The following is a 21,200-nucleotide window of genomic DNA, read 5'->3' as shown; positions in this document are numbered from 1 at the left end:
AATGTCATCGGCGAACCTCAAAGTTTTTATTTCTTCTCCATGAATTTTAATACCTACTCCGAATTTTTCTTTTGTTGCCTTTACTGCTTGCTCAATATACAGATTGAACAACATCGGGGACAGGCTACAACCCTGTCTTACTCCCTTCCCAACCACTGCTTCCCTTTCATGTCCCTCGACTCTTATAACTGCCATCTGGTTTCTGTACAAATTGTAAATAGCCTTTCGCACCCTATATTTTACCCCTGCCACCTTTAGAATTTGAAAGAGAGTATTCCAGTCAACATTGTCAAAAGCTTTCTCTAAGTCTACAAATGCTAGAAACGTAGGTTTGCCTTTCCTTAATCTTTCTTCTAAGATAAGTCGTAAGGTCAGTATTGCCTCACGTGTTCCAGTGTTTCTACGGAATCCAAACTGATCTTCCCCGAGGTTGGCGTCTACTAGTTTTTCCATTCGTCTGTAAAGAATTCGCGTTAGTATTTTGCAGCTGTGACTTATTAAGCTGATAGTTCGGTAATTTTCACATCTGTCAACACCTGCTTTCTTTGGGATTGGAATTATTATATTCTTCTTGAAGTCTGAGGGTATTTCGCCTGTTTCATACATCTTGCTCACCAGATGGTAGAGTTTCGTCAGGACTGGCTCTCCCACGGCCGTCAGTAGTTCCAATGTAATATTGTCTACTCCGGGGGCCTTGTTTCGACTCAGGTCTTTCAGTGCTCTGTCAAACTCTTCACGCAGTATCGTATCTCCCATTTCATCTTCATCTACATCCTCTTCCATTTCCATAATATTGTCCTCAAGTACATCGCCCTTGTATAGACCCTCTATATACTCCTTCCACCTTTCTGCTTTCCCTTCTTTGCTTAGAACTGGTTTTCCATCTGAGCTCTTGATATTCATACAAGTGGTTCTCTTATCTCCAAAGGTCTCTTTAATTTTCCTGTAGGCGGTATCTATCTTACCCCTAGTGAGATAGGCCTCTACATCCTTACATTTGTCCTCTAGCCATCCCTGCTTAGCCATTTTGCACTTCCTGTCGATCTCATTTTTGAGACGTTTGTATTCCTTTTTGCCTGTTTCACTTACTGCATTTTTATATTTTCTCCTTTCATCAATTAAATTCAATATTTCTTCTGTTACCCAAGGATTTCTACTAGCCCTCGTCTTTTTACCTACTTGATCGTCTGCTGCCTTCACTACTTCATCCCTCAAAGCTACCCATTCTTCTTCTACTGTATTTATTTCCCCCATTCTTGTCAATTGCTCCCTTATGCTCTCCCTGAATCTCTGTACAACCTCTGGTTCTTTTAGTTTATCCAGGTCCCATCTCCTTAAATTCCCGCCTTTTTGCAGTTTCTTCAGTTTTAATCTACAGGTCATAACCAATAGATTGTGGTCAGAGTCCACATCTGCCCCTGGAAATGTCTTACAATTTAAAACCTGGTTCCTAAATCTCTGTCTTACCATTATATAATCTATCTGATACCTTTTAGTATCTCCAGGGTTCTTCCATGTATACAACCTTCTATCATGATTCTTAAACCAAGTGTTAGTTATGATTATGTTGTGCTCTGTGCAAAATTCTACCAGGCGGCTTCCTCTTTCATTTCTGTCCCCCAATCCATATTCACCTACTATGTTTCCTTCTCTCCCTTTTCCTACACTCGAATTCCAGTCACCCATGACTATTAAATTTTCGTCTCCCTTCACAATCTGAATAATTTCTTTTATTTCATCATACATTTCTTCAATTTCTTCGTCATCTGCAGAGCTAGTTGGCATATAAACTTGTACTACTGTAGTAGGTGTGGGCTTCGTATCTATCTTGGCCACAATAATGCGTTCACTATGCTGTTTGTAGTAGCTTACCCGCATTCCTATTTTCCTATTCATTATTAAACCTACTCCTGCATTACCCCTATTTGATTTTGTGTTTATAACCCTGTGGTATAAGGTAAGTATTGAATCTATTTCACTCTAAAATAATATATCTAAAAACAAAGATGCTGTAACTTACCAAACGAAAGCGTCGGTATGTTGATACACACACAAACAAACACAAACACACACACAAAATTCTAGCTTTCGCAACCCACGGTTGCTTCATCAGGAAAGAGGTAAGGAGAGGGAAAGACGAAAGGATGTGGGTTTTAAGGGAGAGGGTAAGGAGTCATTCCAATCCCGGGAGTGGAAAGACTTACCTTAGGGGGAAAAAAGGACAGGTATACACTCGCGCACACACACATATCCATCCTCACATATACAGACACAAGCCGACATTTGTAAAGGCAAAGAGTTTGGGCAGAGATGTTAGTCGAGGCGGAAGTACAGAGGCAAAGATGTTGTTGAATGACAGGGGAGGTATGAGCGGCGACAACTTGAAATTAGAGGAGGTAGAGGCCTGGTGGGTAATGGGAAGAGAGGATATACTGAAGGGCAAGTTCCCATCTCCGGAGTTCTGACAGGTTGGTGTTAGTGGGAAGTATCCAGATAACCCGGACGGTGTAACACTGTGCCAAGATGTGCTGGCCGTGCACCAAGGCATGTTTAGCCACAGGGTGATCCTCATTACCAACAAACACTGTCTGCCTGTGTCCATTCATGGGAATGGACAGTTTGTTGCTGGTCATTCCCACATAGGAAGCTTCACAGTGTAGGCAGGTCAGTTGGTAAATCACGTGGGTGCTTTCACACGTGGCTCTGCCTTTGATCGTGTACACCTTCCGGGTTACAGGACTGGAGTAGGTGGTGGTGGGAGGGTGCACTCTAAAATAAAATTGACGTAAGAAATAGAAAAAAATATCATCCATTCTTTAGAGCTTACTACATGGAAACAGAGTATCAGACAAAATTTTGATGTCTAACGTACGTTAATCTGTTCAGATGCCATCATTGATCAGAAGCCATTGCAACCACCTGGCTAACATCTTGATCCAGACCAGCATCAGTCATGGCAGTGTTTCTCTACAACTCACAAGTTGGCAAAGCATCAATTTTGCGACCCAATGAGATGATACTTTCATGTGACCAATGAGAGGTGAGAAAAGAGGCAATGAATTTTTAGCCTCAAAGTTGAAACCATTTTCTTCACTGTCACAATTTTTTTACAAGGTTGTGGTAGGATGGAATGTGACAGTGGAGATGCCAATGAAGGTGAAAGCTGAACTACTTGTTTGTGGTAGTAGACTGATCTGCTGCTTAGACTTATGCCTAGTTTAGGTTGGAATACAATTTTGTTTGTAAAAAATTAATTAATAATCTTTGTTGTCACATATATTTGTTTCTTCCAAATATGTTACCAACTACAAGGACGTGATGAGGTTGAACCTAATAGCACAACTTAAATTAAAGTAGGCTAATAATCTTGGTTGTCAAACTATTTGCTTGTTTTTTTCTGAATATGTTACTATTACAGACATACTGACATGGGAATGTCACACTATTGCTTAGAAATGCATTGTGCGTCTGCTGCTCTCTCATTGGTTGCATAGACCAAGCAGCTGTCTTACAATCTTTCCTTTCCATCATACTTCACAGTGAAAGCTAAATAACTTTGCTGCACCAAACAGGTATATACACCACTGACCCTGATCTAGACTTTTACCAGGAACTGTTGACCCTGCAGTTTAGTCCCTTTACTCTCCGAACCAACCAACCTCGACTTTTACCCACCCCGCTTAACATAAGTGGACATATTTAGTTCATGATACACAGATTACAAAGTCTAACCCTAAATTAAGAACTTGATATATTAAAACAGGTAGGTGGGTCTACCAATTATGAAGGAACGAGTGTCATTAAAATGCATGGGAAATTAAGAAGTGGATGAGTAGTGTAGACGACAAATGCCAAGCACAAAAAAGTGTTGCACTACTTGCAGAGGAAAGTCATTTGAAGAGATTGTTCATTCTTTCACTAAGAATAAAACGAGAGTAATCTTCTGTAAAGACTATCAGCTTCAGCATAAAATATGCCATAAAAAAAGAGTAGATCATAATGAACACTCAAATTCAAACTCAGGTGTATAAGATAACATGTGTTGCCTGTCCAACACTTAACACAGGATAAACACACAGATCTTTTAGTATACACTTTCGACAACGTTGCAATATAGGATGTAATAATATAGCGATCAGTACTCATTTAAAAAAGAAGAAAAAAATAGCAGATTAAAGTAGGAAGCAAAGATAACCAACTAGATATCTGACATTACATTCCTAAAGGATACCACCTGCATACACTTAAAAAAATAATAAAAATTTCAATTTCTTAAACTGTCACATCACTTCTAAACAAACAAATTAATTCACATAACAAAGCCTTTTTAGAAGTATTTTCTGATCTGTTAAGATGCTGGGTGACCAACAAAAACTGGGCATCTTTGAAATGGTTAGTATGACACCCCCGCATGGAGATGGAGTGTGGGAACCTTCAGCAGTATTCTTGCTATCAGACGCCTTTTCAGTAGTGATGCTGAAGTGGACAATACAGCACTGCCTGTCTGAGTATGACATACATGTACAATATGCTGGGTATGTCTTAGCAGTGTAGAGCCGTTTCAACCGTGGACGCTGTGATACCATTTCGAACCGCAATATGATTCTCAAGTGGGCTATTGGTCTTAGGCCACCCCAGGAAGTATTATACAGAACCTATGTGGTTCTAAGAAGCCTGCAATGACACCAGAAAACATCACGATAGTGAGAGAGGTGTTGATTCAAACCCCAGAGTGGCCTGCACAACAATATGTGCAAGGTAAGTTTAAGTCGTGAATTGCTGCACACTATTTTGAAGAATAATGTAACATCTCATCCAGACAAGATGAGTACTGACCAGCAGCTGAAGGGTACATATTATGAGCAATGAGAGGACTTTGTCATTCGAATGCAACTGCTGCTTGAAGACAGTGAAATTTCAACAATTATCAGGAGTGATGAGGCTCATTTTCATTTGATTGGGAGGTTAATAAGCAATATTTCCATTACTGGGCTTCTGAGAATCCATGCATCATTCACAAGACACCACTCTCTTCAGAGCATGTAATGATACGGTGTGTGATTAGCGATTTTGACATCACTGGCCCACCATTTCTTTTTTCTTTAAATAAAAATGGTACCACTGTGACAGACAACCCTGCACATTAAATTTACTTGCTTAACACTTTCTTGCATCCACAGCTGTGAAAGCAACATCTACAAAACAAGAACAATGTTCATTCTCATCAAGATGGCACCGCAATGCATTTTACAAATGTGGATCTACGGACATGATTTATCACATCTTTCCAGGGAGAGTAGTTCCCCATTTCAGAGACATCATGTAACTTCCAAGATCCCCCGATACAGCACTTGCAGGTTCTTTTTGTGGGGATACCTCAATTCTCTTGTGTATTCCCACAAACTCTGCCCCTTGACTGGTTTGAAGAACGCAATCATGCAGGAAGTAGAGGTAACTGATCATGAAATGTTGGCCCGTGCTTACACGGATTTACAACACAGGCTTGAAACCTGCAATCAAGAAAGTGGACACCACCTGCCTGACATTATCTTCCACTCATAATATGCATTTCAAATGACATGTAATTACAAAGATACTATAGTAGTAAATTCACTTTTGCGCTACAAATTAAGCGTGTATTGTTCATTTCAAAAATGTCTAATTCCTGTGACTCACCCTGTCCCTGGTTTTTGCCTTTCTCTTTTTTTGGGCATCCTTTACTGCTGGTTCCCAATTGTCTAATAGTAGCTGGATTTATCAGTTCTTTTACCCTGGTTGGTTAGTGTACTCTTGCAATCATCAGTGATCAATTTGCCACTTGCGAATCACATCATTAGGTAGGCGTCATTACACTTCTGGTGTACGTCTTGCTTACATACACCAGTAGTTAGATGATTTTTTAAAATAGTTTTCACTTTGATAAGGCTCTACTTCACAATCAGTGATTTAAAAGTTATCAGCTTTACACTGTTATGTGCTGATTCACATATGAAAGAATCAGAATGCAAATGCGTTTACATTGTTAGCGCCTCTCCTGGAAGTTGTACTTTGACAAGTTACTATGTAACTTATTCAATTGCATGTGGTTGTCTATATAAGTTAGTTTAATTTCATAATTTAGTTTCCTAAACATATTTTGCTACCCCCTTTCCTGTGCTGTTTAAAAAGATCATCTGATGATGACTTGCTAAGAAGTATGGTACTGATATCATTTGTGTGACCTGAGGCTGAAATATACAATTAAAGAAAAAAAATAGGAATTGTCTGAACAAAGGTTCGAGTATTTCATAGACAAATGTAGAATTTCCTCACTATTGTCCCTACACCAAATATTTAAATTTACATTTATTTAGATTTTTTTACATAAACTGTTTATTTTTGTTTTAGCCATGTCCTGTAAACACAATTACTTGTTTATCTATGTTTCCTTGGTTAAAGGCAGGCAGATCACAACTCTAGTTGTTAACCATAGCGGTTAATCAATATAATTTATGTAGAATGCATACAATTCAAAAACCACTTACCTGTCGAATACACAAAGCTGAAGGGTTTTCTGGTTTCTGTTCGAGTCGCATACGTAAAAATTCATGAATGATTTCCAAAGGAATTCGAGACAAGAAAAGAAATGCAGAACGGTATGAAGGTAAATGCAAACTGCGTGCTTCTGCGCTCCAGTACCCATAGCGAGACAGTTCTTCTTGTTCATGTTCTGGTAACTCAAAAGATGTGCCTTTGAAAGGACACGAATTTGGAGGATTAACAAGTGTGCTACTGGATTCTGCACCCTGTATAAACATAAAAAGAAAATGTATTAATTATAACATCAAATTTGACTTACATAACAAATTGTAAAAACCAAGTGTATCATTACACTTAAATAAATAATTGGTAAAGGTGTTTTCATAACATGCAACAGCAGTCCGCTATTAATGTGTTATGTGCATGACACATTATAGATAATATCAACAGTTCTTTCAAATGGTGCTGAAAACCACAATACAAACTGAAAAACAACAACATAAACAGGTCTTTTTTGTCATGGGGACAAACGATCCTCCTTACTTATACAGGGTGAATTAGATGCCCTTACCAAATCGTTTTACGCAACCCACGCTATGTCTGTAACAGGAACACTATCCAGACAGGCGACAGCGGTGTAATCAATATTAGTTCCCTTTCAGAGCTATGGGCGACTGTTAGTAAATAGAACCACACCATAAAAAATACAACTGAGGACTGGTCATGAATTCTGTTGGTGTAGTCATAAAGGTTTTGGAAGTCTCTAACTTTATTCTGAAATGTTCCTTATAAAGCGACAATGAAATTAATAGGAGATATCAAAATGGGAAGCATGAAAGTAACAACTTTCTGGTATATAACCTCGAAACCATTTACGTATGATTAAGTACAATAAACGTAATATACTTACAGAGACCTCCAAAACCTGACTGATTATAGTGTCAATTACACAAAGAAAGATTGGAGGGATTTGTATATTTAGAGCAGAAATAAGATAATTGGTCCAAAAATACTGAGTAACTCATGGCCAATTCTCACCTGTATTTTTAACAGTACGATCCTGTTTCTGACAGTTGCTCAAAACTCTGAGAGGGCACTTATATTGACTACATAGCCGACATCATTTGGATACCGTTCCTGATACAGACATAGAGCGGGTTGCATAATATGAATCGGTAGAGGCAGCTGAGTCATCCTGTATAAAAGCTTACGTACGTTTAAAACATGGCCTGAAAACAGGAATAAACTCCAAAAACAGTGCGAATTGTGATCAATGTAATAATAATAATAGTAAAAATGTTAACTAAATGAGAACTATGGCGATGGAAGGAGAATATTCCTGCTCACTGATTTTCAGAACCTTTATAAATATACCATTTTTCAATGGACTCAAGCACACTTTGTGAAAATGAAGCAAGATTTGTGTTCAGATGTTTGTGTTCACACACAAGTAGTCTTTAGACTCAAATAATGTGTAGTGACAGTGGATGAAATATTAAAAATTGTTATAGCTATTAACTGATTGTGAATATGTGGCAATGACACAAAACAAACCACAGCCTGGTTGTCTCTGCTGAAGGCAATCCCTTGAAAGGAACAGTGTTAGCCACTTGACGGTATCTATAGATAGGGATGGGAAAATTTTGTGTGGATGATAAAGTGGAAAATAACATTCAATCTGCAGTTTATAGCAACATAACACAGAACTGGTAGTTTTTGTGAAACATCATGGAATGACATATTTTTTCCCCTTTCCATGTAAAATGGTAAATCTGAGGTCAGCAGTTTATTAATTTTGATAACTAACAGTTACTGAATGTTAAAATTATAATGTACCTGGATGGATAAAAAAATCTACTCACACACATTAAGAATAATTAAAAGTTCGCAAGCTTCCAGAGCCACTGGCTCCAAAAGCTTGCACACTTTTCATAACTTGTATACATGCATTTTCCTGCCACCACTTGGTGAGTAGACTTTTTTGTCTATTCAATTACACTGCATTTTCAAAAGGATTATTTTCTTTGAATGCTGAAATTGTATTTTGACTTTTTCTCAATTCTGAGAACTTTATATATTCTTCAAATTACAGTGGATTTTCCACATGAACATCTACGGTTCTAAATGTGACGACAAAGAACTACATTCCAGCAGCAATTTTAGTCATCACATAAATGTTCCTGACTATTTTGCACAGCATATTGTACAAAAAAAATGGTGCAATGCATTAATTGAACTAGATATTTTCATTATATGCAAAATAAATAACACCACATATGGCACCTTAGTTTTGCAAAAACTTAAATTAACATGGCATCTGATACCTTTCAATCTAGCCTAGGCCCTGGTCCACATAACAGGTCACACTGTCACCCCATACTTCATTCACAAAATTTAAAAAAGTTGAATAAAAAGTGAAGGAAGTATTATCAGTGCTTTGTTTTACCACCCAGAACACGTTTGCATGACATCAAATTTCCTATGGTGTAATTGGGCGACAGAAGCAAACTGAACAGGCTAGATGTTGATTTGCGTGGTTGTGAAGCTGAAGTTCCACATTTGGTGATTTTCGAATATGCAGTTTAATTGATGCATTATGTTAAAGATATCTCCAATCCACATCATTTTTGGTATGATTTGTTGTGCAAAAATATTGAGAAATCTGATGTTGCTGGATAAAATATTACATTTATTCGAAGTTAAGTTTCCTTCATTACAGGGGAACATGAATTTTTGGTTATAAAACTGGAAACTTTCTGAGAAATATGAAGGGATAAATACTTCAGGCAGAGGTGGAGGGTCGCTGAAATGCACTGGGTTGTTCTTTCAAATTAGGCTAACAAGTATTACTGCCACAGATCCATTTATTAAGTCAGTCAGTTAGTAACATGTTGTATAGATCATTTTGAATGATAGATTGTAATGATGTCGAACAAGCCCTTATACATTCAAATTGCAAACTAATTTGTACATAGAAAATCTTCTATGGAATAGGAGGAGTTGTCATGGAGAAACTTTCTCAGTTCATTATAAAATTTTACTTTGCTGTTTGTTAGCCATTTCATATCGCATCATTCTTCCATTCCGCGTACAACACACAGAATTAAAAATGATAAATAAACTTCTTAGAAGTATCACTGACTGGTTTTCTGCAAATGGTCTCACCCTCAAAAGACACAACATATTCGATTCTGCACATCTGGAAGTACCACACCAATGATAAGTGTAACACATAGTGAGGAAATAATAAATAGGGTGAAAAACTGAAAATTATTAGGTGCCCCTATTGATAAGTCTTTAAATTGAAAAAAGAAGGAACAGTAGTGGAAATAAGATTGAACCTTGGGGGACCCCAAACATGATTTCTCTCCAGTCAGAATAATGTCCCTGGACTACATTGCTTGAGTTATTAAGTAGATTTGCTCGTAATCTTTTGGTTAGCTATAACATTATCCATTGGTTGGCTATACCATTAATCCCATAAAACATCAATTTATTTACTAGAAGAATACTGTGATGCAAACAGTCAAATGCCTTAGAGAGAGTGCAGAAAATACCAACTGGAACTATTTTATTATTTAGTGCTTGTAAAATCTGGTGAGTGAATGTGTAAATGGCATTCTCAGTAGAGCAACCCTTCTGAAAACAGAAACTGTGAATCGCTAAGAATACTATTGTTGCTAAAGTGAGATACTATTCTAGAATACATCATCATCTCAAAAATTTTGGAGAATGATGTCAGCAGTGAAATAGATCAGTAGTTATTTACGTCTCTCTTATCACCTTTCTTAAATAGGGGTTTAACAATGGCATTTATCAGTCTCCCTGGAAAAATACCCTTAGTTAGTCATGCATCACATATTTCAAGACTGGGCTTATTACATGGGAACAAATTTTTAGTATTCTATTGGAAACACCATCAAAACCAGATGAGGTTTTATCTTTTGAGAGAAAGTATAATTTTCTTAATTTCAGAAGGAAAGTTGGTGAAGTTCCATTTTCAACACACTACTGTGATTTTGCTCAACGTGTTTGTCCCTATGACTGCTGCTGTGTTATTCTGTGGCTCATTGTCCTATATCTCGCTTCACTACATTCCATGCTGCCGTAAGTTTGTTGTTGCATGTACTGATTTCTGATATTATGGGCATGTTCTTTGATTTTTTAATAACCTTTCTTGATAGTTTTGAGTATTTTTATAGTGTTCAACTACTGCAGAGGCCCTACATGTTCTAGCCAAAAGATATATTTTCCTTTTCCTTTCACAAGATACTGTAATCTCTCCAGTGATCCATGGGTTTTTACTTGGCTGATTAGTGTCCTTTCTGACTAGCTTATGCTGAAAACTATTTTCAAATAATGATATGAATTTATCATGGAATAGATTAAATTTTAAGTCAGCATTTGGTTCATTATAAATTACCTTCGATGTCATATTCTGTAAACTATTCTTAAAAACATTTGCCCTGAAGTCATCAATTATTCTAAATGATTTCCACTGAGGAGTATCCATACTTAGGCACTATGTTATGTATTCTAACTAACTGTGCATCATCGTCAGAGAGACCATTTGTTACTAGATGAACAGTTATTTTCTTACTTTGAGTTTCATCAAAGAAAACGTTATCAATTAGGGTCCTACTGTCTTTATCCACCCATGTTGGAAAGTTAATTACTGAGACCAAATTGTAGGATCCAAATACAGTTTCCATATCATTTTTCCTATCAGTGTCCTTTAGAAAATCTACACTGAACTCACCAGAGACTTGCTGCATCTCACAGATAGCACAGTAAGGAAGACAGATTATCTAAACAGTTCAAAATTTCCCAGTGGAGAACTACGTACAGCTACAAATAAAAGTGAACTTTCTTAGTATTAATTCACAAGCACAGACTTCTATGTGCTTAGCACTACAAAATCTATTTGTCTTAATGTTTCTGAGCTTGTTTTCTGTCTATATATGTGTAACAACTCCTTCTTTCCTATGTTATTTCTGCAAGAGTACGCTGCAATGTGTAATCTTAAGTAACTTATCTAACCCTGTTATTACGTAATGCTCAGTCAGGCACAGGATGTCTATCTTTTTAGAGCTCTCTAAATTTTCGAAACAGACAAGAAGCTCTTGTATCTTACTACTCATTCATCCAATATTTTGATAAAATAAGCTAACCTTACTTTTCTGTGTGTTATTAAGCATTTTGTGAGGCTCTTCTGATATTTTCACTTCTTTCATATCAGGGTGCCTGAATCACACGGCTCACAGCAATATTTGCTCAGGGCTGGTCAAGGTACTGCAGGAACTCCACAAAACTCACATTTGTGTGTATAGTTGCTACTCCTATTTCATCCAGGTCACACCTAAAGCGGTAATTACTGTTCTTAGCCAGGCTACTCCCTGCTCCACCAATTATAAGAACCTGATTTCCTTGCCAAAGCCTTTGCACGAATTACCCACACCCTCTGTTACCTGGGTAATGCTAGCTCTTGGCTTCACAATGCTTGTGACATGGTACCCTGTGTCTAATTTGTCCTCTATCATCTGGCCTACACCCCTCCCATGACTACTACCTAGCAGCAAGACTTTTTTTCCTACTCTCTTTCAGAACCAATCTACATTGAGTTTCTTTGCTAGAAGTCTGTTGCAGCCTACTGTGATGTACACCTGGAAGAGGCTCTGTTAATGGCTCTAGATTATTGTTTCATCTATAGGTTGATAATGAACTCTATTAACCCCTTCAAATTATGTTTCAAAAAAATAATATTTTTTATTAATGGAAAACATCCTATAAAGAATGAAGTTACATGTAGACACATGAAGATAGCTTTTAAAGCTCAAAACTATGAGTTACAAAATTTTGAAGAGCAGCAATGATAAAATCCAAAGTATACTCATGCATTGTACTTTGACTAAAATATCCTCAAATTTGATGTCATTTTTAGTTTCTGTGTAGCTATGAAGTCCAACTATGTATTTCACAATGGTTTCCTGAGAACATTAATCTTGGAGGAGCTGGCTAGAGCACAGTGAATGTATTTATCCCATACCATTGGCAAGCACTTGTCACTCAACTGATTAACAGTCTCATCACTTTCAGTCTCTAATCAAGTAATATTAGATTCTTCTTCACTTTATGAGGTGCTAAATTTAACGTCAAACCCAGGACCACTATAGCAATTCTTTTCAGAAAGCACTGCCTAGTCAAAAATACAGGAGAATGGCTAAAAACACGTTATTTTGTTGTCAAATATCCAAAGCTGCACATAGTATAGACAATATCTAATAATGATCACCTCAACCAAAACACGACAGCCATGTTACAAATGAAGGGCCAGATGTGCTCAAGCAGATGAACACTTATCAGCACTGAAATGGATATAAATGGAGTTTTATTTTTTTGAAGGTCTGTTCTTAAGTTGTCCAAGTATACTCGGGATTTTAAGTTTCTGTCAAAATAATAAAAACAAAATAACTTGGGGTTTTGTGTTAAATGTTTAAGGCCTACAAGGTAAAGCAGGGATAGCCAAGATTTCAGCTCATGGGCCATGCCTGGGCCCGAGCACATTTTTCCCACTGCCACGCCACACTGTCTGAGCGCAAGGAGGGGGAAGAGGGGAAAACTGCAAACACGCCATATTTAAATGGCAGTGTGTTCGCACTACATACGACGTGGTTTTACATATCACATTTCTCAAAATCATAGATCACAAACAAAACAAATTTTCAGTGTTATTTAATTATTCTTGGTGCCCTGAAGACCCAATATAATTTTTACATGGTACAAACAGTTGGTATAGGGACAGACACAAACAATTTCACAGAGTTTTGTACTCAAGTTGCCAAGTAATCTTTATTTAGTTTCATAATTGAAAAATTTGTTTCACACAAATATGTCGATCGAAATAGTAGCACTTTTGCACCCTTATCGAGACTTGGAAACTCTACTTGAGGATGCAATCTAGACATCCTGGACAGTTTTAACGTAAAAAGATTTGTCACTAAAACCAAAATTACCCAACAGGTCAATCAAATACATACGCATATGCATAGGGGTACTTTCAACTGAAATGGCAAACAGTCTCAAAACCAGCTTTAAAGCAGGCATATGGTTGACAGTGTTCTCAAAAACTTATGAAACTATTTTAATTCTTTCGGGGTCACAATGAATTCTTCAAACCTCTCATTTCCTATAATGCCAGTGAGCTTAGGGAACTGGTCTGTGTTTGTCAAAATGTGTCCCTTCTACAACACAATTTTCTTTTTAAATGCATCCCCATCAAATCATACAGAAGTTACCAAGCAATGTCTTACTGTGCTCAGTGGGCAGTCAAGTCCACTTAAAATGTGAATTCTGCAAACCATTATGGATGTTCTAATTTTCATTCCTGTACTTCTTTTTCCTTCATAACTTCAACAATAGAGAGTTTTAAATAGAAAAATTTTTCCAGGCATGCCCCTTGACTTAACCAACCTACTCTGCATTAATATATGATGCCTCCATACACTTACTTCATTTCCACTGCAAACTGTTGCAACTGACAATGGAACAATGCATGTGACTACAGAAATTTTACTATTCGTAGCATCAAGCTCTTCATAATTTTTTGCTCTTTCATTGTCAACTACATCTTTAAATTCTTTCTGCATGGTACTGTAATGTTGTTTCATAGTAAATATGCAGTACCCGTTGCTTATGCAAATTTAGAATTCTCATCCACCTCTTCTATCATTCCCATTCATTTTAAAGGATTGTGATGGCAGATTGCTACATCGTGTCTTTTGTGCAGACACCGAAGCTGTCAATGTCCATACAACAAGCGAACAGCAAAGGGTAAACAACGCTGATACCACAATTCTGCTAAACTCAGAGAGCTGCACTGCCAAACTCAAGAGAGTTGCACCGGCCGAAAAATGCCACACCGCAATGCTAAATGAAATGTCAAGCTTTCCCGGGTACTGCTGAGAAGGACCAAGCAAAGTCAAGTAATAGGCAGGGCCTTGGCCCGCACAAGGCCTGCACAGAGTGCACGTGTGAAGTTTGGCACGTCATGGCCAGCCTTGTGGTAAAGTGTACTGTGTGTACCTAAAATGGCAGGTCTGAGTCATGAAAGATATTCTTTAGGGACACAATTCCTTTCATTATTTAGTGGTGAAGCAACTTCATATACCACTAGGATAGAGGACTTTGTCAAATGTCTGATTTTGTGTTGAAGGCAATTTGTCTTCTGTTTTCAAATTTAGACCCCATTATACTGAAGTACAGATGGGTCTGTGGCATAAAGTCTCAGAAGAGAACTTTGAATTTATGACAATGCTCACTTTTTAAAAACTTTCAATAGTGTCCAGTTGTCAAGTCGCTATTTTTTTAATTGATTAGATTTAATATATACAATAAAAATGAATTTTTTAATGAAGTAAATAAATATGATGTGAATAATTATAACACAATTCAGAGGAATATTTTCATTTTCAACATAACACTGAAAAACAACGAAGAAAGACAAAATAGGAATATACAGTGCTTCAAAAATAGGTCAAAAGAATACGAAAATTGATAAAAAGTAACACCATAACTGTAATAAAATAACACCATAACTGTAATAAAATAACACCATAACTGTAATAAAATAACACCATGACTGTAATAAAATAACACCATAACTGTAATAAAATAACACCGTAACTGTAATAAAATAACACCAAAATTGTTCATACAATAAAAGAATTTTTTCCTGTCCCTGTCTACAGACAATTTCCCAGTTAACTTATGAAATTATTTGTGTCAATTCTTGATACAGATGTGAAAGTCCTTAAGTGACCCCCCCCCCCCCCCCCAAAAAAAAGACACACACGATCACACACACACACAACACAACACACAAAACACACACACACATCCATATTTCGCCTACATTTCCTATACTAGGTTTTACTTCGTCCACTTTCCGTTCATTAGCAATTCCAACTTCTCACATCTTTGACTATCATTTTATACTGATATTTAGTTCTTGATTCCCCCGTCTTATCCTAATATGTGACTCTAGACACAGAACTCTACATAAATTTTACACCCAATCCTAGAAAGCTCCTCTCCCTACCTCCTCCCAATGGTTAGTCTATTTCATGTAAGATAAGGAAACTTTATTAGCATTGAGCAAAAAATGTTACTATTTTTAGTGACTCAGCTCTCCTTAAATTTTAACATTCCTTTTGCTTTTAAATAAACTAAAATCAATGTAATATTACTGGTGAATTGCTTTTACTGTTAAAGCATGAACTTTTTGCAATTTCCTTCCCAAATTGTATATCCAGATAAAAAGTGACTAATGGAGTCCTGCAACTCAAGGGGAAAAAATAGCCAAACAGTGGAGGGATAAAAAAAAGTTATGTTGTGATTTTAAACTGCAAGTGGGTGTGTACATTAGTTTCACTTCATTCCCGGGCATAAAGAATCAGTTGTACATTTGGAGAAATGAGGCATAGAAATAAAGTTGGTTTGTAACATGAGAAAACAGATAGTACTTGATGAAAAACAAGGGCATACACTTACTGAAAGCTGGTGGCTTTTTATTCAGGATTCTATATACCATATTATTCCCCACTCTTTTAGCTACAAAACACTATTTTTCACCATAATCTATGGTGGTGGTCCTTTATGCCTGCATGATACCACTCTACTGGTCAACATCAGAGTCAACGTCTTCCTGCATCCATAGCTTCCCTATCATCCATGTACTGCTTTCCCAAAGAGCGCATCCTCCATTGGGCCACACAGATGGAAGTCAGAAGGCGAGAGATCTAGGCTGTAGGGTAGATGAGGAATGGTCCAATGAAGTTTTGTGAGCTTCTCTTGGGTGCACAGACTTGTGCTAGACCTTGCATTGTCATGGGAGAGGAGGAGGGAGGAGGGAGGAGGGAGGAGGGAGGAGGGAGGAGGGAGGAGGGAGGAGGGAGGAGGGAGGAGGGAGGAGGGAGGAGGGGGAGGAGGAGGGAGGAGGGGGAGTTCATTTGCATTTTTGTGCAAAAAATGTGCTGACATTGTTTCTTCAGATCCCTGAGAGTAACACAGTAACCCTTGAAGATTATTGCACATGAGGGAGACCATAAAACAGAATAACCCCTTCAGTGTCCCAGAAGACTACCGTCATGACTTTACCAGATGAGGATGTGGCTTTGAACATTTTCTTCAGAAGACAGATGGTGTGGTGCCACTCCATGAATAGCCATTTTGTTTCTGATTAGATGTTTCATCACCTGAGACTGACATTCAACAATAAATTGTCACGCTCAATCCTGTAATGTGGAAGCAACTCTGAACAAATGGTTCTTCATTGCTGTGGACTTTTGTTAGGCAGGGAGGGACCAAAGGGTACACACATTTGAATATCCACACTGGTGGATGAGTGTTTCAACACTACCAATGGAGACGTCCAGCTGAGCAGAGAGGTGTTTGATTGTGATCCACTAATCACATCAAATGAGAGTGTTTGCACATTCCAGCACTGCAGGAGTCAGAGCTGTGTACAGCTGGCTGGAAACCAGGAGATCATACAGGTTTCGGCAACCTTGTTGCGATGACGACACTTCACACAATGACTCACCATGATTGTGTTCACTGCCAGGCTTCCATAGAAATTCTGCAAATGCTTATGAATATCTGCGATGCTCTTGTTTCTCGTCAAAGGAAACCCAATGACAGCTCTCTGCTTGAAATGCACCACCATTAAAGAGGCCACTCTGAAGGCTTCCTATAGTGCCGCCACCTATCAGAAGTTCATGAAACTACAGGGACTGAAGTGGGAATATTTCCTGGTGTCTTACAGAAAGTTCCACATTTTTTCAACCAAAACTGGCTGGGGAAAAAAAGTGTTGCATTACTTACTGAACAACCCTGGTATACTTCCTCATGATTAAAGATAGGATATATTCTATTTATTGGTCTATTTTGGTGTTATTTTTTGCCAATTACAATGTTATTTTCTGAAAGCTTGTTTTTCAAGTGCATTTTTAATTGATTTCAGAATTATATCTCCAATAAAAATATATATCTATGAAATACATTACTTTATTGTCATTGCATATTTAATTAATTTCCATTATTGGAAAAAAACAAACTACATATTAAATCCATTAAATCTAATGAAAAGGAAAGCTGATACCATATAGCAGAGATGCTGAGTTGCAGATAGGCACAACAAAACAACTGTCACAAATTCGCTTTTGGCCAGTACGGCCTTCATCAAAAATAAGACACCACACACACACACACACACACACACACACACACACACACACACACACACACACACACACAGAGCTGCAATCTCTGGCAACTGAAGCCGCACTGTGAGCAACAACACCAGTGCATGGTTGGTTGGTTGGTTGTTTTGGGGAAGGAGACCAGACAGCGTGGTCATCGGTATCATCAGATTAGGGAAGGATGGGGAAGGAAGTCGGCCGTGCCCTTTCAGAGGAACCATCCCAGCATTTGCCTGGAGTGATTTAGGGAAATCACGGAAAACCTAAATCAGGATGGCCGGACGCGGGATTGAACCGTCGTCCTCCCGAATGCGAGTCCAGTGTCTAACCACTGTGCCACCTTGCTCGGTACCAGTGCATGACTGGAGTGCCAACTGGGTGGGGGTAAGGAGGAGGCTGGGGCACGGGGGGAGGGGGGGGGGTTGAGGGATAGTGGGGGGGGGGGGGGGGAGTGGACAGTGAATTGCTGCTGGGGAGCATGCAGGGATGAGGTGCAGAGAGGGTAGGGCAGCTATGTGCAGTCGGGAGGTTAGATGGGGCAGAGGACTGGTGATGGGGTGGCGGAAAAGGAGAGAAATAAAAAAACTTGGCGGTATTGTGGAATGAGGTCTGTGTAGTGCAGGAATGGGAACTGGGAAGGTGCTGAATGATGATTGAGGAAAATGGCTAACAAAGGTTGAGGCCAGGAGGGTTATCGGAATGTAGGATACAATGCAATGGAAGTTCCCATCTGTGCAATTCAGAAAAGCTGGTGTTGGTGGGAAGGATCCATATGGCACAGGCTGTGAAGCTGTCATTGAAATGAAGGATGTTATGTTGAGCAGCGAGCTCTGCAACAGGGTTGTCCACTTGTTTATTGGCCACAGTTTGTAGGTGGCCATTCATGTGGACAGACAGCTTGTTGGTTGTCATGCCTACATAAAATGCAGCACAGTGGTTGCAGCTGAGCTACTACATCACATGACTCGTTTCACAGCTAGCCCTGCCTTTGATGGGATAGGTGATGTTTGTGACTGGACTGGAGTAGGTGGTGGTGGGAGAATGTATGGGACAGGTCTTGCATCTATGTCTGTTACAGGGATATGAGCCATGAGGTAAGAAGTTGGGAGCAAGGGTTGTGTAGGAATGGATGAGTATATTGTGCAGGTTCAGTGGACTGCAGAATACCATTGTGGGATGGGTGGTAAGGATAGTGGATAAGACATTTCTCATTTCAGGGCACGACGAGAGGTAGTCAAAACCCTAGCGGAGCATGCAATTCAGTCGCTCCAGTCCTGGGTGGTACTGAATTATGAGGGGAATGCTGCTCTGTGGCCAGATGATGAGACTTTGGGAGGTGGTGAAAGACTGGGAAGGTATGGCACGAGAGATTTGTTTTTGTACAAGGTTGGGAGCATAATTACAATCTGTAAAAGCTCCAATGGGACCCTCGGTATATTTCGAAAGGGACCTCTCGTCACTGCAGATGCAACATCCACAGTTGGCTAGGCTGCATGGAAGGGACTTCTTGGTATGGAACAGGTGCTCCCCAGCAGCACTTCACTGTCCCGCACCCCCAACCTGCTATCCCTCATCCTCCCCACCCCAGCCTCCTCCTTACCCCCACCCAGTCACAACTCCCATCATGCACTGGTGCTGCTGCTTGCAGTGTGGCTTCAGTTGCCAGAGACTGCACTCGTGTGTGTGTGTGTGTGTGTGTGTGTGTGTGTGTGTGTGTGTGTGTGAGCGGGCGCGCGCGCGCGAGTGCGTCATTCATGTTTGATGAAGGTCATACTGGCCGAAAGCTAATTTGTGACTTTTTTTCTTCTTCTTCCTTTTCCTTTCCCCCCCAGAATCTCCACTATATGGTGCTTAGCAACTTTATTTTTAATAACATTGTTACATTCCATCCAGGATTTTCCTTTCAAAAGAAGCAACTGTTATAACTTCACAGTTATCTTTCAATGTATTATGGTGCTGAACTTTCAACATTTCACTTAAAGGTTATGCAACACTTCAGAATATCTATATCGCAGATGCTTGCTATCCCAGGTATACATACCAGGCTCTTTGTTATGTGATCATTAATACATCTACATCCATACCCTGGAAACAACTGTTAAATCATGGAGGAGGAGAAAGAGTACGATGAGGAGATTAGTATTTAATGTCCGTCAACAACGAAGTCATTGGATATGGAGCACAAACTCAGATTAGGGAAGGAACCATCACAGCATTTGCCTGAAGTTATCTTACGTAAACATGGAAAACCCAAATCAGGATGAGCGGATACAAGTTTGAACCATTGTTGTCCCGAATGCAAGTCCAGTGTGCTAACCATGGCACCACCTCGCTTGCTTTTAAATCATGGAAGGGTACTTTGTACGATACCACTTATTAGAGCCCATTCCCTTTCCATTCTCATAAGGACAAGGGAAAGAACGATAAAACTCCATTGGGTGCACCGTGATAAATCGTCTAATCTCACCTTTGCAATCCCTATGACGGTGATAAGTAGGAGGCCATATTATATTCCTAGAGTCATCATTTAATACTGGCTCTTGAAACTTTGTAAGTAGGCTTTCATGAAACAATCTGCATCTATCTGGAAGAGTCTGCCTGTTCGGGTTTCCCAACATCTCTGTGATACTCTTAGGTGTGTCAAACAAACACATGACTATTCTTACTGAACTTCTTTGTGTACATTCAATATCCATGCTAGTCCAATTAGATACAGGTCCCACACCTGTGAGCAAAATTGTAGGATGAATCACATGAATATTTTGAAATCAATTTTCTTCAGAGACTGACTGTATTTCCTAGTTTTCTGCCTACAAATCTAACTCTGACATACTAACAAGCCTATGCGATTGTTCCATTTCCTATTCCTACAAACTAATACAAGGTACTGATCGATTCCACTAGTGACTCTTGCAGATTTTATAGCAATAGGATACTATGCTTTTCATTTTGAAAAGTACAAAGTTCAACATTTATGAACATTTAAAGCAGGCTGCCAATCTTTACGCCACATTGAAATCTTCTCCAAGATGTGACTCAACATAGTAGTTTTCTTTGAACAGTATTTCATTATAGAAAACTGCAACATCTGAGGTTACTATCACTGTTTTCTGAAAGGTCATTAATATACAATATGTACAGAAACAGTCCCAGCACACTTCCATTCGGCTTGTCTTAACTTATTTCTGCACCTGTCAATAACCATCCACCCAAGGTAACATGCTGCATTCCTTCCATCAACAAATCGTCAAAAGTAGCCACAAATTTCACTTGATACCTCATATGATCATACATCTGGTAATAAACGTAGGTGTGGTAATGAGTTGATGGCTTTTTGGAAGTCAAGAAATATCACATCTATGAGACTACCTTAATCCATGGTTTTCAGGTGACTCATTACATCTAAGCTCACAATATATTACA

General features: G+C 38.8%; 1 protein-coding gene across 2 annotated transcripts in view; it reads right to left on the bottom strand.

The window, feature by feature from the left end:
• The window catches only part of LOC126415753 (mitogen-activated protein kinase kinase kinase 4), a 212,394-nt gene that overhangs the window by 130,270 nt on the left and 60,924 nt on the right, over positions 1-21,200 (bottom strand). For both annotated transcript variants that reach the window (XM_050083454.1, XM_050083455.1), the window contains exon 10: positions 6,525-6,785. In XM_050083454.1, the coding sequence (XP_049939411.1) occupies positions 6,525-6,785 (261 nt within the window). The remainder of the gene's footprint in view (positions 1-6,524; positions 6,786-21,200) is intronic.

The sequence above is a fragment of the Schistocerca serialis genome, chromosome 1 (genome assembly GCF_023864345.2).
Source record: "Schistocerca serialis cubense isolate TAMUIC-IGC-003099 chromosome 1, iqSchSeri2.2, whole genome shotgun sequence".
NCBI lineage: Eukaryota > Metazoa > Arthropoda > Insecta > Orthoptera > Acrididae > Schistocerca > Schistocerca serialis.
The sequence above is the reverse complement of the archived record's forward strand: the minus strand, read 5'-3'. Positions and strand labels throughout refer to the sequence as shown.